At 36.6% G+C, this 22,516-nt stretch overlaps 1 protein-coding gene across 2 annotated transcripts in view; it reads right to left on the reverse strand.

Moving 5' to 3' along the window:
- The window catches only part of LOC119075524 (vascular endothelial growth factor receptor 1), a 46,663-nt gene that overhangs the window by 8,722 nt on the left and 15,425 nt on the right, over window positions 1-22,516 (reverse strand). For both annotated transcript variants that reach the window (XM_037181994.1, XM_037181993.1), the window contains exons 2-7: window positions 12,978-13,020; window positions 12,807-12,893; window positions 5,611-5,693; window positions 4,784-4,925; window positions 4,570-4,723; window positions 4,324-4,505 (exon numbers count right to left, since the gene is read on the reverse strand). In XM_037181994.1, the coding sequence (XP_037037889.1) occupies window positions 4,324-4,505; window positions 4,570-4,723; window positions 4,784-4,925; window positions 5,611-5,693; window positions 12,807-12,893; window positions 12,978-13,020 (691 nt within the window). The remainder of the gene's footprint in view (window positions 1-4,323; window positions 4,506-4,569; window positions 4,724-4,783; window positions 4,926-5,610; window positions 5,694-12,806; window positions 12,894-12,977; window positions 13,021-22,516) is intronic.

Genomic DNA, 22,516 nt, shown 5'->3' on the forward strand with positions numbered 1-22,516 from the left:
GCATTTCTTGACGTGGATGACATTTCAATCGGCTATGAAGATGATCTATATATAAACATAACCTAAGTATTGTGTTACTACTGACATTTTCATTCTTAGTAATATTGAGGTTATAGTCTTACGGGCGATAATAAATTATTTTAGTGGTACTTCTCGCTCAGTGATTTGTGTCCACCACTAAATACGTCGAAAATTAAGCCGACGAAAGTCCTGTTTTCTTGTTGATCAATAAAATAATTGTAAATGACGATAAATTCTATTTTGGATATCAACAACTTAATACAATCCGTTTTCTCAAGAGGTAAAAGGCTTTAAAAGTTGTTGTGAGGAATTCTTTTGAAAATCCACCTATCCAAATCGGACCCATTTCGTCTATGATTGATATATACATGGTTTTAAATGTTGCCCTTAGATCTCAAAGCAGGCTTCAGATAGTCTCTAGTCACTTTTGGTTGATAGTGGCTGACCTTAGAAGGTCGAAAAAGGATGTTTTTCGGACTCATTTTACGGCTGCTAAATGTGCGCTCGTTGGAAAGCTGAAGTCAAGTACTTTCAGGGCATGCCTAGTTTGGACTAAGTTCGGACAATCAGTTTCAATAAATGAAAACTACTAATTGAAAAAACACATTTTTCGAAAAAAAAAACAAAGTTTCCATGGTTCTGGATAAATAGAGTAGGGTAATTTTTGTTAAGAATAGGAGTGGCTTCTTGGTGGAATTTGTGTCATGTACAGGTACAAATTTAGGATTAATTTTAACGAAATCTACTAAAAAAAAATAAAAACGAGCCATCAGAACAGTCGGAGCGTTTGCTGCGACTGAGCCCCGTACAAACCCGTATATCTATTGCGTACGTGACCCTATTGCGTCTGTCACCCTACTTTGACCGTAAACCTATTGCGCCGGTTAATGTAGTTAAAGTAAAATTATTATGGAATGTGTACATCTTAGAAATTGCGCATAGCGCAATTACGAAGCCCCGTACGACGTTCCTTTCAAATGAAACAAAAATTTCAAATAGCCCTAAAATTTTAATTTATTGAATATAAATACACATAGGGCCCTAGTACCGGCCTTAGTCCGAGGACCCAAATTTATTTTTATTTTCAACAACATTCTATTCGGCCTTTGATTACCCTCCAAATGAAACAAAAAATACGAAAAACGGATGAAATTTGCTCGAGTTCTATGTAAAATACACATAGGGCCCTAGTAGCGGCCTTAGTCCGAGGACCCAAATTTATTTTTTTTCAACAACATTCTATTCGGCCTTTGATTACCTTCCAAATGAAACAAAAATTACGAAAAACGGATGAAATTTGCTCGAGTTATATGTAAAATACGCATAGGGCCCTAGTAGCGGCCTTAGTCCGAGGACCCAAATTTAATTTTTTTTTTCAACAACATTCTATTCGGCCTTTGATTACCTTCCAAATGACACAAAAATTACGAAAAACGATTGAAATTTACTCGAGTTCAATGTAAAATACACATAGGGCCCTGGTAGCGGCCTTAGTCCGAGGACCCAAATTTAATTTTTTTTCAACAACATTCTATTCGGCTTTTGATTACCTTCCAAATGACACAAAAATTACGAAAAACGAATGAAATTTACTTGAGTTCTATGTAAAATACACATAGGGCCCTAGTAGCGGCCTTAGTCCGAGGACCCAAATTTAATTTTTTTTTTCAACAACATTCTATTCGGCTTTTGATTACCTTCCAAATGACACAAAAATTACGAAAAACGAATGAAATTTACTTGAGTTCTATGTAAAATACACATAGGGCCCTAGTAGCTTTTCACTTCTAAGGCCCTAACTCACGGTCCACTCACCCGATTTTAAAAAACTTTTTTTTCCTCGATTGGTATTGACAATACCTATCATTTGCCGTGTCATTTACATTTCCATCGTTTATTTTGCCATAAATATCACCAAAAGACCTTAAATCACTTAGGTGGCCCTAACTCACGAAGGGCCGACCCGAATATGCCCATCTTCGAACTTAGCCTCACTATTTTGACTATCTTTCAGGGAAAAAAAAAATTTTTGAAATCGGATTTGATTTACTCAAGATATCGACGTGACGGACAGACGGACAGACGGACAGACGGCCCAAATTTTTATTGCGGATTCGTCATCTATGAACATAGGCAAACACTTTGCCCTTACCGTCTGCTTCGAATTCCATCAATTACACACGGCATCGTAATCCTATAAGCCCCTTCGTACTTCGTACGGGGCTAAAAATTTCTAGTATTTCTCAATTATTTTCGATATTTTGACATTTTACATTACAGCACAGCAGTATAAGAATATGAGAACTTTTGAAGTTCAATTTCACAATACTGCTCAGCTGAACATTAATGTTCAGAAAAACAGTACTATGGAGACGTACGATATTATAAGATCTCTTTGACATATCGTTTACCAAACACAAGTTCTGAGTTGGCGCATGAGTAAGGTGGTGGACTAGAGTGTGGGAGGTTATGGGTTTCTAGCCGCAGTTAGCGCCATTTTTTTTTCAATTTAGTTAATATAATTTAACGTACTAAATAATATAACAATGAAAAATGGTGGATTTTGACTATATTTTCTGTACAATTTTTAATTTTGGATCAGGGAATCAACGTTCGCTTAACTGTACATTTATACAGCTGTGCTGTAAATATTACTGCTACGTTAACATAATGTACTTGTCGCGAATTTGTACAGTACATTCGTACAAAGACTACAGCTAAGCTGGGCAAGATTTTTTTAGGTGTACGTGAAACGAAAGAGGTCGTGTGTGGTGTCATTAGAAAGGTAATTGCATGTATTTCGGGGTAGATAGGGTCTAATTTGGTTTAAAATTCATCTACACTGAGATATGAGAAGTTGAAGAGATGGATAGAAATGTGACTAATCAGTTAACTTCTAGTGGTTCAGCAGTAGTGCATTGAATTTTTCGAATAGAGGAACTGAGTCTCAAATTTACATTATATATATATATAGATATATTCGTCGTGACACTACCAGCGCATATTGGGTGTCATTACTAAGCGGACCAGTATTGAATATTTTTTTTTACCGAGGGAAGAAAATAGGAAACGCAAGCCAAGTTTATGGCCTGAGGTGAGCACAAAGTTGTACACAACGCAGACGAGAAAACAGTCATTTTCTGCCCTCCGCTGAAACTTAGGTTGTGAAAAACAATGTGTTTGACTCGGCAACAAGTTAGAAATTGCATTTTCTCGGGTAAAAACAACACCCTAGAAATGCAATTTCCAACTTTTCTTCCCTCGTTGAACAAGTAACTATTTCATAAGAGTAAGGTGAGATTTACCTTTTTTCTCAACGAAGCGAAAACCATCAAACTACATAGTTTTAGAAGTGACAGTACAATTGAGAAAAGCTCGATTTTCTCCGCATGCGAGAGAAAGTGCTGCACTATGCTCACTAGAAATGTCATCAGACTAAGCGTCAACAAAATGTCATTTTCTCATGACCTTTTAAGTATAGAAAATAAGATTAATAAGATTTCGTCGCGTTTCGGATGCAAAGAGTCGTATTTTACATGTGATGACTTTTCTGATGACACCACAAACGACCGTTTACGTTTCACGTACTTGGAGAAATTTTCATATGTTTTCAGTTTTCGATCATCTCCCACGAGCCACACAAACGGCGAGGATTTTTTTAAAAAAAATGGTTCTGGCTTCTAGCGACCACCACCATTCTAGGCACATAACAAACATCCACTGGAAAAAGCGTCCAATTGTGGTAGGCTGTCTTTGAAAAAAAAACCCTTCTAATCATCAAAGGAAATGTTAAATTGAACATAATAGAACGTTAGAAGTTTGTGTCGCTTCTAACGTTCTATTATGCTATGTGAGTTTTGATGCTAAAAGCTTTCAATTTCAACGATTTCAGTATCGAAATAATTAATGGATTTTCGCTGTGCGAATATCGGTTAATAGATAGTTTGTATATTTGTGCTTGTACGGTTACCACAGCGACAGTACGGTGCAAAGGCTGTTAATAAATATTGGATGATAGAGTCAAACGTGATTTTGTAACTCCAAATTCATGATGAAACAAATGAAGATTTTGTATCAGCATTTTGTATGAAGATTATTTCCCCGAAAGAAGTGTGAAAAATAAGCTACAGACTCTGCAGAGCGGGTTCTTGTGTACTCTCGAACACAAGCAATGACCATTGCTCATTTTTGTCGTCAACCTAGGTAACTGATGTTCAGACTCAACATTTATAGAGTAGCACTAGCACATACAGATAACAACCGACGTTCTCGTGCAAAAATTCTTTACCAGCTATCACATACCTTTAGCTAAATAAGGTGGAAACCCATTGCAGTTATGACTGTCGAAGACAAAAGTGCGGGTCAAATAATTAGCACTACTGGAAGGAACCATCCATTCGAATTCGCCCGACTGTTGCTTCGGATCGGACAATGTGTGGTTGAATACTTTCAATTTAGTTCCGATATCATTGATGTCGGTAACTCTAAAAAAAATAATTTCAATGGAACATCCTCTCCATGTCAAAACTGTTACGGTTTAAATATTACATCACTACAATGTACACTGAAATGTCGCTAGGAATGCTGTAGTTGCCGTTTATCTGCCATCGTATGGTCATCCATTCAGAATCGATTACTGCGCTACTGTTAACAGCCGGTAGATCCAGTTCATGCTGGCATGAGTATACAGAACCAACACGATCTAAATGCCATCAATACCTCAGATTCAAGAAAATTTTACGAGACTAGAGGGGTCACTTACCCGGAACCGTATAATTAACTTTACTTTCCAGCTCACCATCTTCTATGGTAATAGTGTAATTGCAGCCGGGATCGATTCGGCATTGAGGGTGACTAGTTTCTGGATTTGTTGGTTTCGTTGGAACGAAAAGGGTTGCGTTATACTGCGGACAATTTTTAACAAATTAAAATTCGATTTAAAATAGGCTTTCGTTTCGTGCTTTTACTCAACAACGGAAGGTAAGTTACACTTTACAGGTGTCAGACTTTACATGGTGACGAGAACAGAAGTTGTCATAACTCAAGGACGCCGTTCAGTGCATTCAGTAGATATGTAAAGTTGCTCGAGAAGAAAATGAAAAGTCATTTTTTGGTGTGTCTGCCTTGACCTTGACTCCGGATTCGCCTCAGATCAATAAATTTCACACGGAACTTAACCGTTGTCGAGATCGATAATAATTTGGAAACCTGACATTTCATTTCTGTCCCAAGCGAGCACTCGAGCAGAGAAATCATACGTAGCTGACATTGCGTCGGCTCCGACACAACGCCATCTAGGTATTTATTCTCTAATTTAGAGTTAGGCAATCCGCTATAGAGGAGTTTAGTGCACATCTACTTTACCTATCCCACTTAGTATGAATTTTTGTTTATGTCGTGCTACCACGGCGCGGCAGATAAACATTTTGAGTAAAATTACTTATTTGATAATTGGCAAAATGATGAAAGTGGCTTCTTGTGTGTTGTACTCTTTCACACAAGAAGTACCATTTCCGTCATTTGACCCATTCATTGGTAAGTAGTAACTAGGACGGGCAACACACAGAATACGAAAAAAAAATTTCTTACCGTGGTTAATCCACTCTGGTCGCAAAAATCGTGATGGCACAGTCCTCCTCCGATTGGACTTACAACAACGCGAAAACTTGAATCTGTTTTTGGATAATTTAGATAGTTTTAGCATTAAGTAGTCATACGATTTCACTGATCTCTTACTCAAAAACATGAGCTAAAGTGGACTTTACTACACGGCGGCGGAATCGAGTTTGAATGTACTTGGCGATGGGACAAATGATGGAAATGGTGCTTCTTGTGTGTTTACCGACCTCGGCTACGCCTCAATTTCCATCATTCCTCCCATTGGTAAGTAATTTACCATTACCCGCGAAGACCACCGAAAAGTATTGTAAACACTGTAGGTAATGCAATTAGGCATTTGCGCAGTTACGCTCGAATCCCTACTTCAAGGTAAATTTAGTTTTGTCATGTTGCCCACATACTACAACTATTGGTGAGGTGAATTCGATTCAGAAAAATATTAAGTTCGTACACATGAGGCGAGATAGAAGCCACATGTGAATGACAGCTGGCACCTATGGAAGAGAGTTCATTTACTGTCGTTATACGCATAAGACCTTGAGGCCTTTTAATTTAAGTTCGTATTTGATTCTCTCGCATTCTATCCCATAGGTGCCAGCTGCCATTCACATGTCATTCAATATCGCCGCATGTGTACCAACTTAACATTTCTCTGATTCAATTCCATACAAACTTACCAGGTGCAACAAAATTAGTCACTAGAAGATATTATGTCGATGGCAACATTACAAAAATAAATTCACATGGCTTGGGGTTTGCACAGAGAAATGTTAAGTTGGTACTACTGTGGCGAGATAGAAGGAACATGTGAATGACAGTTCTCTGCCATAGGAGTCAACTGTCATTCATATGTTGCTTCTATCTCGCCACAGGCGCACCAACTTATCATTTCTCTTGTTTTGCATTACCTTCAGTGTTTATATGTTTTGGATGCGGCGAGTAAAAGTAGATTTTTCTGTAGCAAATACAGTGACAGCAGCTATATTAAAGCATGTGCACGTATTAGGCAATTTTAATGTAAAATGCAATGACATAATAGTGTAATAGACAGGAATTACGTAGACGAAATCGTGAAGCAAAAGTAAACTCAGTGTAATATACATTTGATACACACACACTTACACATTCAAATTAATTTTGACAATTTCATTAAATCGTTGCTGACTTTTCGAAATGAACTTTTACCACTTTAAAGGAAAATTCTACTATCAATTACACATAAACAGTTCACTACCTAATTACACACATTTTCTAACCAATTTTCTTAAACATTTTTTAATTTTGACGATGCGATGTTAACACTTTTATTATAAACTATATATGCGTGACTACTGAACGTGAAAGTTTGTAAATTCAGCCAACTGATTGAATTCTCCGATCGTCGAAATTTCTTTCGATCGAAAAGGAAAAAATCACAAAATTAGTTCAATATTGGGGACAATGAGAGATTGTTTATATGAAATATAAATTTCAGTTCGATAAATATTTAATTGAACACAAAAGAAATCCTTTAAACCAATTTCGAAGAAAAAGTGAAAATGCAAATTTTCTTCGCGCCTACATTTCAAAATAAGTACGAAAATACGTAAGTACCATAAATTTAAGGTACTCACACACACAATTGAATATTTCGTATTTGTTTTTGCTTCACCTCTTGAACAAAATATTTACATAGAAGGCCTATCTATCCCACTATTATATCATTGGTAAAATGTCTAAAAATCAATGCGCACTACACATCGGAAATTGTTCTTTCATTCATTTTATCCCAATCGATTTGTATTCTGTAATATTCGGGAAATATCTACTGAACCAAATACTGTCTGCAGCCCTATTCTTTATACAGTCCTAAAATAAGGGTAATGTGCAGACAACAGCTGGTTTTTCTTTAATTGAAATGTAAATTCTTGCTATTGACACCACTGGAAATACAACTCATAAATTAATGTTTGTTGATTTTCTGTTTTTCTTATTCCCAAACGAACCACACGTTTCATATGTTAGTATGATTCCCGTTATGCTCGGATTTACTGCTTACATTGCTGAGTATTAATTGCTCACGTCGTTTCTAAGTTCAAAATCATCCAACTTGAAAATAATGGTGCAAGACCACCAAAAATACGACCAACTACTGTAATACAAGGGCTCTATAGATTAAGGTTAGCTCATTTAGTATGTGTTACGTAGGTAGAAGCACAGGTTTTCAGGGTGTATACCGATGCATGCATGCCAACTTGTACAAATAAAAAATCAAAACCCACTGCTGACCGGTGGCGACTCAATTGACGAACGAATAATGAGAGAACAAATTCCTTACTCTATTGTCTTTTGTTTTATTTGCTCGAACGAACAATGATAATGATAGATAATAGAGGGCTCGTATAACAGTACGTGATTGTATTTGGTGGTCTTACCCTATTTTCTTTTGTCCGGCTAACCAAATTTAACCAAACATAAAAGAGATAGAGAGAGAAAGAGATAGAGAGAGCGGAATCCTCTTTTTACGAAACGAATTACTTTATCGGCGGAAAAAATCCATGAAATATTCCTTATCAGTGGGCCAAGGGAAAAATGTGAATCACATAAAATGAGATGAAAGAAATACTTTGAATAAATTTTGTCATAAAAATTTATTCAGACGGTTCTTCTCCAAAATACCATGTCACCATTCACATCATCGTTACGGATTACAGATTAGCAAAATCAAAAATGTTATTTTATGCTGGCAACACATTCTTTTGTGTATTTTTTTCCCATATACCTATTCCAATGAAAATCACGAAAGAAAATAAAAACTCGAGGAAAATAGACGGAAATGTTAAGTTAAGGGTCTTACGTCTTTATCATAGTGAACGATTGTTGTGAAATGTATGAAATTTCAGTAAAAAAGAATGGAAAATACAGAAATCTGTGTAACTCTTGGTGGAATTCTGAACTGATTTTCAAAATTCTGGTTTTAATCGACGAGGATTAAAATTCATGAGGTCAATTTCGGAAATGGCCAATATCGGACTAATTATCTAGGATTTATTCCCAAAAGAGTTTCTTTCTGTTTTTTTTAAAGCAGGGCCAGCTAAGCAGGCAATACCCTCTCTAGCAAACAAACTTCGTTTTGACGCTGTCAAAATGCCACCTTATTCATTTGTTTATAGAATTATACATAGAATCATCTCAGAGTTATTTCTAAAAGAATTTTTGCCTATTTTCAAGTTGAGGCGATGACTTGGGTAGTGCTGAACCGATTTTCAAAATTTTTGGAATTAAAAGTTTCCGAACTAATTTTTTTTTGGTCTCATGAACCGGTAAAAACCAATTTAAACTTAAAACTCCAATATCTGGGTCAAATCTGAATATATTTTTTTTTGATGATCTCAACGAATTATGAAAGGTTGATTGAATACCTGAAAACTTCAGACCTTAATACCTCAAAAACCTTTAGGAGTTATCGAATTCTAGGAACCAACCTTTAGAACTCTCCACAATTCCAGAAGTTTCAAAGAGACTTAAAAAAACCTGAAGAAGTCATTCTCATCCTAGAGTTCTAGCACTGGGAAGATGATGGACCTTTTGGAGTCCAATTCTAGGAATCTCTAGACATCTCAATCTTTCTTCGAATCCAGAGGAAAATGAAATAAACTGATGGAAATGCTTGTTATGCTTGAGTTTTGGGATGCATAGCATATGGAAAGACTCATGAAAGGTCATACAGCTGCAGATCATTCAAATGCACCATGGTCTCGTGATTTTTTGAGTGAAAACAAAGGCTCTATACCTGTATTGTAATCGACCAATCGTACAAAACTTTATTGTAATCGAAGGCACGACGTAACGTTTCTGTATAAATTTGTCGACGATTTGGCTGGTGCGTTGGATCCGAAATTATTCACGTACATAGAAGATTCAATTACAGGGAAAATTAAAGGTCTCCGAGTGGAACGTAGTGAAGAGTCAGCCGAAGGCTCAATAACGTTTTTGGACACGATGATGATTAAGGATCGTGACAATGGAATTCTAACGAGATGGTGGCAAAAAGAATGCAGTGCGCGGCAAATACTGAATTTTCATTCGTCACATCCGAAAGCTTTAAAAGTTAACGTCGTACGGGAATTTGTAAGGCATGCGTTAGCGGTCACATTTTCGGCTCTGTTTGGTATAACCGTAAAGAATTTGAGGAAGGTTTTGAGGAGAAGCTCGTATCCGTTCGGGTTTATTCAGGATATTTTGAAAGAAGTGTTAACGTCGATTGGTAATGTGTCAGAAGTCTCATCGGTTGGAAATGTGGACAATGGGTTTGATTTTGAAATGGAAATAGCAATCAGATCACAGATACAATCGGACAAGAGGACGCAAAATTCAACAAAATCAAAGGTGAAACGGTGTGGATACAGAAGGTTTGTATCATTTCCGTTCGATAACAGTAGAATATACAAGAAAACCGAGAAAATAATCAAGAAACACAAGGTTGAATGTAAGTTAGCACCGGCAGCAATGAAACAAAACAGGAAGTGGATATATTCAAGACTAAAGGACAAGACTAAACTTGCTGACATAAAATATGGGATTTTTAGCGTGGTTTGTGAAGATTGTGATTTTCAGAAATTTTACAGGACCGAAAATCTGGATTTGAAAAGAACGTTCGAACATGTAACGTTGAACGAAAAGTCAACAGTAAGAATTCATGTGAAAAAGTTTCCCGATCACAGTATTTCAGAATATCCTGGTGAGGTGAAGCGGTACAGGAACGCGACGGATTTAATGTTCGCTTACGGAAGAATTTTGAAATGATGAATAATAAAATGAATTTTGTCAGAGGTTTTTTGGCCTTGGTTTGATTTTAGTTTTTTCCGAGTTTTCCAGCTTCCGGCTTCCGGGTGTGTTTAGGTGCGATGAAATAGTGATCAGTTTTGTCGTGTTCGAATGAGGTTTTAGAATTGCTAAGTGGCCTGAGAATTTAGAATTGCCTAGTGCTCTGCTGGTGAAGTAATTTGAATTGTCAAAGAGTGAAAAGAAGGACGAATTAAAAGGAGGAAAGTGGCTCTTCGTAACGAAAGCAAGGTGAAATATGGAAGATCGAACGGGAAATCGAATGGAAAGTCAAACGGAAGATCGAACAGGAAAGCGGAATGGCGAGCGGTGATGGAAATTTTAGGCTTGGCGCGCAGAGTGTGTATAAGGTAAATGATTGAGGACGTTCAAGAGTTTTGATTTTTTCGAGAGTCTTTATTTAGGAAAAGTTTTTAAGGTCAAGTGGTTGAGTGGTTTTTTCGGGTTGTTCTTCTGCTTTTTTCTGCTTTATTTTTGATTTTGATTTTGTTTTGATTTTGTTTAACTTTATTTCGATTGACTCCGTTCTGCTGCGTATGAGGGATGTTTTTCGAAGCAGCCTTCCGAAAATTGTTTCCGTATTTCCATCGTAAGGTGGCACGAAATTCATTGAACAAACTTTAATACACTAGTTCAAGCGTAAAGTTTGCGGCTGTATCGTGTAACGGACCAGTGGAAGCGACGGAAGATGGTTAGACCACGCTAACCTCTGACCGCCACTGGATCCGGAGGTCGAAACGGCAATTTGTCTCCACATTCGCTTCACGCGTACCATGGGAAAGGGAAGAGTGATTCTGCTCTGTTTGTTTAGCTGTCTTCGATTGAACTTTACTTGATCTGAGCTCAGGCTCCTTTTGTGAGAAAATTTTTTTTGTTGCATGTTAGATAACGCCACCCCTGGAATTAGTCTGGCTTCCAGGTAAAATAAAGTTTTGTACCACCGGTCGATTACAATTACTCTGTTTGTTTTGGTGATTGTTCTGCATATTAGATAACGCCGACCCTGGAGTTAGTCTGGCTTCCAGGTAAAATAAAGTTTTGTACCATTGGTCGATTACAATTTACTGCTGTCTCGTGTAACGGACCAGTGGAAACGACTGAAGATGGTTAGACCACGCTAACCTCTGACCGCCGCTGGTTCCGGAGGTCGAAACAGCATTTTATCTCCACTTTCGCTTCACGCGATCCATTGGGAAAGGGAAGAGTAATTATGCTCTGTTTGTTTTGGTGATTGTTCTGCATATTAGATAACGCCACCCCTGGAGTTAGTCTGGCTTCCAGGTAAAATAAAGTTTTGTACCATTGGTCGATTACAAATTCTGCATGTTAGATAACGCCACCCCTGAAGTTAGTCTGGCTTCCAGGTAAAATAAAGTTTTGCACCATTGGTCGATTACAATGGGTATAGAGCCTTTGGTGAAAATGATGAAAATAGGTAGAAACGCTCATTATTTCTCTAATCCCTGATCCTTTGACATGTCAAAGCTCGGCCAGCTATCGTTGACAGGGTATGAGAATACCTTTCCAGAAAACTCCTACTCATCAGAATTGATTAGGAAATGGGCAGGGAAATGAGGCTCAAAGCTAGCAGTTTTTTCAGAACACTTTTCCGGGGAAAAAACGATGAGTTCTATGAGGTATTGAATTAACCTTTCCGAATCCGTCGAGATCATCAAAAAATATTTAGAGTTGACGGAGATATTGTTGGAGTTTTAAGTCTTACAGAAATACCGGGTTTTACTGTCATGAACCGTCATGATGCCCCAAAAAAATTAGTTCGGAAACTTTGAACTCCCAATGCTATCCAATAGTCAAATACGTTAAAAATATCTAGCGAACGAGCTGAAATTTTTAAACATATCAGCATATCATAAAGGTGTAGTCTGACCTTCGATTTTATTGTTTCTTTTTACAGTCGTTTCTAACTTATTGCAGCTCGCTTAGCCTTATGCATTATCTGGTCCTAATTTGGCAAACGCAGTTAGAAATTAATAGTATATTACTTCCGAGGTTCCAAGTTGTGTATTTGATAAGTGAGGTGTTACAGCCCGACCCGAAGGGGAGGGCTGTATTCCCCACTTGTCAAATAACAACTTGGAACCTCGTAAGTACAATGCTTTACGTGATTAGGCAATGTAAATGAAAATGAAACATGCCGTAACACGTAAAATAAAATAATGTTTCAACGTATTTTGATATGTTCATCAGTCAAAGGAGATCGCCCACCCATAAGGTGGGACCTAGTTGTTACAAATATTCAAATGTAAACGAATGGATGGAATATTCGACATGTTGGTCGTATTTCAAAGGAAAAATTTGTTTGTCTATCGATACACACTCACCATTATGAGTAATCGCTGGGTTCCAGGTGATCTTTAAGATTAGTGTCCTTTGAATTTCAGAATAAACTACCGCTTCTACATTTAAATCTATTTTAAATAAAAAAAAATAAAAATTTGCTTTGAATTAATAACGCGGTAAAGACATCAATGTCTCGAGTATTATATACAAACCGTCAAATTTGGCCTTTTCAGTCGATGGATATTTCGAACCATTCTGGGGAATAAAAAAGGAAATTGTGTTTACTGAGGTGTTCAAAAACAAACTGGAAATAGATGTAAACTCAAATATATCTACGTTTTGGTTTATTTTGTTAATTCTTTTTTTTCTTGTAGAAAATTTCGGGAATGTTTTGAATTTAACCGACAGATTCACATTATCATAATTTTCCGTTTCTATTTTTAGAAACGAAATTCCGAATTGGTTTTTTTGGAGTTCATTTTATAATTATTTAAATGTTGTAAGTGTAAATGTAAGTGTTGTGGTCGGTATTCATCCAGTATTGCTTTCGCTCTGTGTTGATTTTGCGAATAAAGGGAGGGATTCTTTTAAAAACTGATGTATGTCAGCGATGCATATGTTGTTACTTTTACCAAATATTTTGCATTGAAAGATTCTGTGGATTTACATAGAAATCTGAAAGTGACAGATAATAGTAGATTATTCACCCCTGTCCACATGTTTATTTAGACACTTGGGGAGTTATTGCGTGAGCCGAAGGCGAATGGTATAACCCCAAGTGTCTAAATAAACATTTGGACAGAGGTGAATACGCTATTTTATCTACCGACACTTTTTCACTGCTATTATTTCACCTAGGTAGATAAAAAGATTTTACGTGTTACGGCATGTTTCATTTTCATTTACATTGCCTAATCACGTAAAGCATTGTACTTACGAGGTTCCAAGTTGTTATTTGACAAGTGGGGAATACAGCCCTCTCCTTCGGGTCGGGCTGTAACGCCCCACTTATCAAATACACAACTTGGAACCTCGGAAGTAATATACTATTACATGCTACATGCGTCGAAAACCGTACTTTGCATGCTTGAAGCAAGTCTTTCGACGCTCTCAGCATGTAAAATCCATTACATAACTCTGGATAAAAGTGAAAAGTATCGTTTTCATGTGTTTATTGACCTCGGCTTCGCCTCGGATCAACAAAATTTACACTAAAACTCTACTTTTCATATTTTTATCCCTATTCATCATGGCCCTACGTTAGTGAAGGGCCGTGACGCAAGTCCGTTCACACTGAAAAATTTGCCAAAAATTTTTTTCCGCAGGACTGAGGAACATATATACACGAACTTTTTAACTTTTCCCCCTTTGCTCCTACTACCCCCAAAGTATTTTATTCGTAATCTGGGCGTCCATACGAGTTCAACGAGCTATCACACGCCTCATAAGGTTAAAATTTGGCCGAGATATTAAATTTCAAAACTTGGAAATTTGCAGAAATTTGTATGAAGAAATTCATTTTCATACATTTTGAAATTGATGAATTTTACCAACCTTTGTCACTTTGTTACTTTGTCACTTTGTTACGGCGAAACTTTTTTATCTTCCATGTGTGACTATTTCATACATTACTCGTTTCTGTATATAAACTCTAAGCCATACGTTATTCTGGTTGTCTAGGGATATAATTTTATTACTCTTCTAGGGTAAATTTTATTTCCGTTTTTTATTTTGAAGAAAAAAACCAATGACCCGACGGAGATTCGAACTCCGAACCTCCTGCATATCAACAAACTACGCTAACCATTACACCACCGAGTCTTCTAATATACCAGATATGCATACTCTAATGTTGCAGCGTGGGACTCAATTTATAAAGTACATAAGCAACATGTACTACAAAATTTCGTGTGTGTGTGTGTGTGTGTGTCGACGCCATGTGTTTTTTTTTCGTTTAGAACGAAAAAAAAAATCAAATTTTGACTAAACGGATTCTCTTCATTCAAAACTTCATTGTTTTGTGTTTTACCGAAGGATGTCTTTCGTAATTAGTTTTTCAATTGGACAAATATCTGCTGAGAAATATGCCATTGCATACGTGGTGTATCAATATGTAAAAAAGCGTAAGGTCTCAGTGCGCAGCAGATATTCGTTCGATTGGAAGTTTACTTACGATAAAGAGATCAGAATACTTTCTTTGCAATTTATTTTGATAAAACAAAAACAAAAAAAAAAAAACAAAAAATGTTTGTTGCGGGAAGAGAACTCACGATCTTATGCATAAAAAGTTAACGCTCTAGCCGATTCGGCCATTGAGACTCATGATTACATTTGATTTTGTTGTCATGAAACCCCGCATGTATGTAGAACATAAGCAATGACCATATATGTGTTAGTGACGCTGTCGCAGGTAGTCTGAACATTTTAAAAAGTACCTAAGTACATGCACGACAAAATGTCGCGAGTGTATGTGTGACTCGCATAATTTATTTAGAACGAAAAATAATCAAATTTTGACTAAATGGATTCTTGTTATTCAAAATTACGTTGTGTAGTGTTTTATCTCAGGATTTCGGTAACGCAATTAGTTATTCGATTGGACAAATATCTGCCGAGAAATGTGTCATTGCAAATATGGTGTAATCAATATGACAAAAAGGCTAAGGCCTCGGTGCCCAGCAGATATTTCTTCGATTAAAAATCTAGCTACTATACTGGAGATCAGTTTATTTACTATTTTTTGTGATAGAAAATGAAAAAAAAATGGAAAAAAATGTTTGTTATGAGGATAGAACTCACGATCATATGCATAAAACTGACGCGCTCTAGCCGATTCGGCCACCGAGATTCACGATGATGTTTCGATTTGTTGCCATGATTTTGTTTAATTGTCACACATGATGCTTTTGTATACACATAAGCCAAACCTTTCAGTGGTGTTTGTATGTCTTCGACTTTATATACAGAAACGCTGAATGTATGAAATAGTCACACATGGAAGATAAAATATCGTATTGCTATGTGAGAAAAATCTCGAATCACTTCTTATGTACATATTGTATACACACGCGTTCGCTTCGCTCACTTGTTATATACAATATGTACATACGAAGTAATTCTCGATTTTGTCTCACATAGCAATAAAATACTATAATTTACCGGTGGATTTGGCTGAAATTTTCAGGGTATGTTAAGGACGTAATTCTAAGAAACTAATTTGAAGGAATTTTTATAAAAGCTTATAATTTCGGAGCTTCGAGCGTTTTGAGCCATTGAGCTATAGGACCCATAACTCAGAAAATATGGCAGATAGAAAGTTCGTTTAAAGGACAATTTTATAGAGTTTCACATTCTAGTCGACACGTGTTTCATGGTTTTCCTAAAAAGTCGCGTATTTGGAAGCTATGAGCGTTTTAAGTGCGAGCTATGTCAGCCATAACTCGGAAAATAAGGCAGATAGAAACCTCGTGTAAAAGACAAAGTTATAGAGTTTTAGATTCTAGTCGATATGTGTTTCATGGTTTTTCTAAAAAGTCGCGTATTTGGAAGCTATGAGCGTTTTAAGTGCGAGCTATGTCAGCCATAACTCGGAAAATACGGCAGATGGAAACCTCGTGTAAAAGACAAAGTTATAGAGTTTTAGATTCTAGTCGATAGATGTTTCATGGTTTTCCTAAAAAGTCGACTATTTGGTAGCTATGAGCGTTTTAAGTGCAAGCTATGTCAGCTATAACTCGGAAAATAAGGCAGATAGAAACCTCGTGTAAAAGACAAAGTTATAGAGTTTTAGATTCTAGTCGATATGTGTTTCATGGTTTTTCTAAAAAGTCGCGTATTTGGAAGCTATGAGCGTTTTAAGTGCGAGCTATGTCAGCCATAACTCGGAAAATACGGCAGATGGAAACTTCGTGTAAAAGACAAAGTTATAGAGTTTTAGATTCTAGTCGATACGTGTTTCATGGTTTTCCTAAAAAGTCGCGTATTTAGGATCTATGAGCGTTTTAAGTGCGAGCTATGTCAGCTATAACTCGGAAAATAAGGCAGATAGAAACCTCGTGTAAAAGACAAAGTTATATAGTTTTAGAATCTAGTCGATACGTGTTTCATGGTTTTCCTAAAAAGTCGCGTATTTGGGATCTATGAGCGTTTTAAGTGCGAGCTATGTCAGCCATAACTCGGAAAATATGGCAGATGGAAGCCTCGTGTAAAAGACAAATTTATAGAGTTTCACATTCTCGTCGACACGTGTTTCATGGTTTTACTAAAGAGTCGACTATTTGGGAGCTATGAGCGTTTTAAGCGCGTCAAATTTTCGATTTTATTCAAATTTTCGATTTTTATCAAAGTTTTGATTTTCGTCAAATTTTCAAATTCCGTCAAAATTTTCGAATTTTGTCATATTTTAGATTTTCGTCAAATGAAAGCTGGAAGGTTCAAATCAAAGAGAAAGTTATACAGTTTTGTAAGAAGAATATTTTCGTTAAAACTGCACAATATGATTGTCTATTATCTGCGACCAAATTCTAAAAAATCACAACTTACAAAAGAGCTGATATCGCCCAAAACCACTTAAAGTGGAGGTGTGACGCAAGTCCTGTTATCCACTTACAAAAGAACTGATATTGGTGTAGGTGACGCTAACAGATTCTACACGCAAAAAGGTATGCGTCACAAATGGCAGCTGATGAGGAAAGTACGCGAAAGTTTTATCAACAAAAATCTTACCAGAAAAATTTTAGGAAGAAAATTATAATAAAAAAGTTTGCGTCACAAGTGGCAGATGTTGAGGAAGGAAAATTTTTAAAATTGTGAAATATATTCTTTTAAAGAATGGAATTCAAACAGAAGAAAGCCGAATCAACATCTCAAAATCTGCCACTTGTGACGTAAACTTTTTCATTATAATTTTCTTCCTAAAATTTTTCTGGTAAGATTTTTGTTGATAAAACTTTCGCGTACTTTCCTCATCAGCTGCCATTTGTGACGCATACTTTTTTGTGTGTAGAATCTGTTAGCGTCACCTACACCGATATCAGTTCTTTTGTAAGTGGATAACAGGACTTGCGCCACACCTCCATTGTAAGTGGTTTTCGGCGATGTAAAATACTATTTCTTTTGTTCTTTGACTTTTGAACAATAGAAAAACATCTGTCACTTTTACATCGCTATGTAAATCTAGCTAAAGAGTGGAGACCGTAGTTGATTATAACACCTTAGTTTACAGCTATCATGGTACCTATAGGTTTCTTCCATCGTACGGTAAAAACAAATTTTGACAGGCCGAAAACAACCGACCGTCATCCACAGAAGCAAACATATCCGCAACTTAAACGAATTTGTTCGTTAAAACTTCAAAGTGAGGTTGTGTTGGCTTCTCAGTGGATGACGATTGACATTTCGAACGGCCTTGGAAGAAACCTATTGGCGATTTGCAATTGAAACAAAAGGTGCGACATGTAGCGGCACAACATATCGTCACTAAGAAGTACAAATTGCACATAGCGACATCTGTTGATCGTGAAAATCGCCAATAACAGAGCCATTTTGCACGAAACACGAAAATTAAACTATCTAAGCTAAAAATTGTCGATACCATAATGCGTTGTGAATGCAAGCGGAGCGAAAAAAGTAGATCCTAAAATACTCGAGCACTTGAGCCATCGTTAAATTGTCGTAGCTGTTCTCCTAAATCTTTAATCTCTAAGAGTCAAACAACATCGAAATTTTTTGTCAAGAAGTGGAAGTGACACTTTTGACTTTGACATTTTTGACGTTGTCATTTTTGACATCTGAAAAATTTCGTCATAACCTCAATTGAAAACGTGAACTGAACACAATACTTGTCTTTAACTAATTAATTTTGAATAATATTACAGTATTATCATGTCCGGAGCGATAGTGGGGGACTTGACGCAGTCTAATTTCCAAAAAAAGAACGAAGAAATTTTTTTGAGACGCGGCAACTATATATAGGCGAGAATTTAAGTTTCTTTCCTTTGGCCTGTATCACCACAAATCGTATTCTATCTTATTCGCGCTTCAAATCCGAGCAAAACGAGCTATCACTCGACTATGTAACTTTAAAATTGCCGGAGATACATCGTTTTGAAGTTGGTCATTTTGATAGAAAATGCACCAAATTAACGTTTTCCAAACAATCAAAATCTTTCAACTTACTCTGTATGTTTCTATCTATCTGTCTATCTATCTGTCTATCTATCGACGGTCGATCTCGGAAACTAGTCAGCCAATCTCCATGAAATTTTGCAGGAACCTCAGGGTGGGCATAAAAATGAAAATGTGATACGCCATTACCCCAGGAAAAACCAGAATTTTGTTTTATTGACCTCGAAGTGGTTTCTGAGTGTGGTTTTCGAGGGTCGGGAACGCGTTTTCGGCTGTAGCTTAGCTGTATTGAAACCTACAGAGGCGTGCGACCCATCAAATGAAAGATATTCGTAACACGATTCGAACAAAAAAATAATTAAAAAAATCGGGTCAGATTCGTTTGAGCTAGAGTGATTAGAGTGACCAAATTTTGAGCTACTCGAGCGTAGGATGAAAGGACTAGTATTTTTTTGGGTTATGAGAGATAGAGAATTACTTTCTTCGGCAAAGTCTCAGAGTTTTACGAGTAGAACAGAGGGGCATATGTGAAAAATGTCGAAAGTTGGAAATGGGTGGGTCAATTATGTTTTTAGAGGTATTTCTTGAATGGTGACAGATAGAGAGTTACTTTCTTCGGCAAAGTCTCAGAGTTTTACGAGTAGAACAGAGTGGCATATGTGAAAAATGTCGAAAGTTGGAAATGGGTGGGTCAATTAGGGTTTTAGAGATATTTCTTGAATGGTGGCAGATAGAGAATTACTTTCGTCAAATTTTCGATTTTCGTCAAATTTTCTGAATTTCGTCAAATTTTCGATTTTCGTCAAATTTTCGAATTTCGTCAAATTTCGTCAAATTTTCCAATTTCATTAAATTTCGTCAAATTTTCAAATTTCGTCAAATTTCGACAAATTTTCGAATTTCGTCAAATTTTCGAATTTCGTCAAATTTTCGAATTTCGTCAAATTTCGTCAAATTTTCCAATTTAATCAAATTTCTACAAATTTTCCAATTTAATCAAATTTCTACAAATTTTCGAATTTCAAATTTTCAAATTTTGTCAAATTTCCGATTTTCGTTAAATTTTCGATTTTCGACAAATTTTCGAATTTCGTCCAATTTTCGAATTTCGTCAAATTTCCGAATTTCGTCAAATTATCGATTTTCATCAAATTTTCGAATTTCGTCAAATTATCGATTTTCATCAAATTTTCAAATTTCGTCAAATTTTTGAATTAAAACTGTAAACTGTTATAAAAAGCAGTGTTGACTACACTTCTAAAACGACTGATATCTCAACAAAAATCTCTTAGAGAAAAGTGTGACGCAGTCTTTGAAATACGATTTCTAAAATGAATCATATCGCTAAAGATGACGCTTTCAGCTTCGTTACACACAAATTAAATTTTACACCCAATTAGTTGGCTTACGTTTTCTCATCATCTGCCAAATCATGTCCGGAGCGTGAGCGGAGGACTTGACGCAGTCTGACTTCCAAAAAAAGAACGAAGAAATTTTTTGAGACGCGGCAACTATATATAGGCGAGAATTTAAGTTTCTTTCCTTTGGCCTGTATCACCACAAATCCTATTCTATCTTATTCGCGCTTCAAATACGAGCAAAACGAGCTATCACTCGACTATGTAGCTTTAAAATTACCGGAGATACATCGTTTTGAAATTGGCACTTTTCATAGAAAATACACCAAATTGACTTTTCCCAAACAATCAAAATCTTTCAACTTACTCTGTATGTTTCTATCTGTCTATCTGTCTATCTGTCTATCTATCTATCGACGGTCGATCTCGGAAACTAGTCAGCCAATCTCCATGAAATTTTGCAGGTACCTCAGGGTGGGCATAAAAATGAAAATGTGAGACGCCATTACCCCAGGAAAAACCAGAATTTTGTTTTATTGGCCTCGAAGTGGTTTCTGAGTGTGGTTTTCGAGGGTCGGGAACGCGTTTTCGGCTGTAGCTTAGCTGTATTGAAACCTACAGAGGTGTGCGACCCATCAAATGAAAGGTATTCGTAACACGATTCGAACAAAAAAATAATTACAAAAATCGGGGCAGGTCCGTTTGAGTTAGAGTGATTAGAGTGACCAAATTTTGAGCTACTCGAGCGTAGGATGAAAGCACTAATATTTTTTTGGGTTATGAGAGATAGAGAATTACTTTCTTCGGCAAAGTCTCAGAGTTTTACGAGTAGAACAGAGGGGCATATGTGAAAAATGTCGAAAGTTGGAAATGGGTGGGTCAATTATGTTTTTAGAGTTATTTTGTGAATGGTGGCAGATAGAGAGTTACTTTCTTCGGCAAAGTCTCAGAGTTTTACGAGTAGAAAAGAAGGGCATTTGTGAAAAATGACAAAAGTTGGAAAAGCTGTTCTAAGAAACAGCTCAGGGGATTTTGCTAAAACTTGTTTACTTGAGTAACACTTCCCTCCCCCAACTCACTTACGAAAAAACCCGGGATGTTAACTTTTATTTAAAGTTCGTTCAGCCCTACCGTGAGACATGACTAGAAAATTCTCGCACTTATGCGAAGGCTATTTTACCGCGTTTTTTTCTGCTTTGTCTGTTTTTGTCGTTCTTGTCTTTCACTAGGTCTACTAAACTCAACAATGGTGATGTGACTCCAAATACTATATTCATCAGTCGCTTGTCTTTTTGTTTGTTTACATAAATCGTTTCCATGTAATCAATTTTATATCTATCGCTATATGGCTTTAGAAGTGAAAGATTGTCTTCGTCGATTTCATGGTTGTTTTTCAACAGGTGTGCCGCAACTGCTGACCCGTTTACGTCATCATTTATCCAGTCAGCCATATGTTCTTTGAACCTAACTACTGGTCTTCTTAACGTCCTTCCTATATACCGATAATTACATCCTTCCTGGCAATCAACTTGGTAAATGCCTGATTTTTGTAATTCTGGTACGTTGTCCTTTGCCGATCCAAGATGTTGGCGTATACTATTTCCACTTCGGTGGACTAATTCTACTCCATTGTTTCTATAGGCCGGTCTTAATGCATTTGTTACTTTTGGACCATAAACCATGTTAACACGGGTGGGCTCCTCTTCCATTGTTTTCTTGGATTGGCTGTGAAATGTCGACCACTCTAATAGACGTTTTTTCCATTCATGTTATCTATTCGGTCAACTGTTCCAGAATTCAATCAATAAAACAATCAAAAGGCTTAAAAGTGAGTGGCAACACGACGAAAACAGTGCAACATAGCAAGAAGCTTGAGGAAAAAACCCATTGTGGAAAACAAAATCATTTTGAAGCATTTTAAATGATTGCACCGCTGCTCGAAACCACCTCGCTTACGTCGTTTACGTTGTTTGCGTTGTATAAAGTTATAAGATTGAGCTCATTTCCGCCATTGAATTTCATAAAGTGCAATTTCCCCGTGAAAGTTTACTTTCAAAATGGAAAGGAAATATAACAAAGAAGAGTCTAATGAACTTTATGCACCTGCTGATATTGATATTGTCTTGGAAATTGTCTTGAATTTTTCGAATAAGTGGCAACACTTTCCTTTATGAAAACTATACTGCACAAACTTGCATGCAAACACCACAATTTGTATAAGAAAAAACAAGGAGATTTCATGGTTCAATGGAATTATATTTGTGCAC

This window comes from Bradysia coprophila, unplaced genomic scaffold, assembly GCF_014529535.1.
Source record: "Bradysia coprophila strain Holo2 unplaced genomic scaffold, BU_Bcop_v1 contig_219, whole genome shotgun sequence".
In the NCBI taxonomy this organism is placed as follows: domain Eukaryota; kingdom Metazoa; phylum Arthropoda; class Insecta; order Diptera; family Sciaridae; genus Bradysia; species Bradysia coprophila.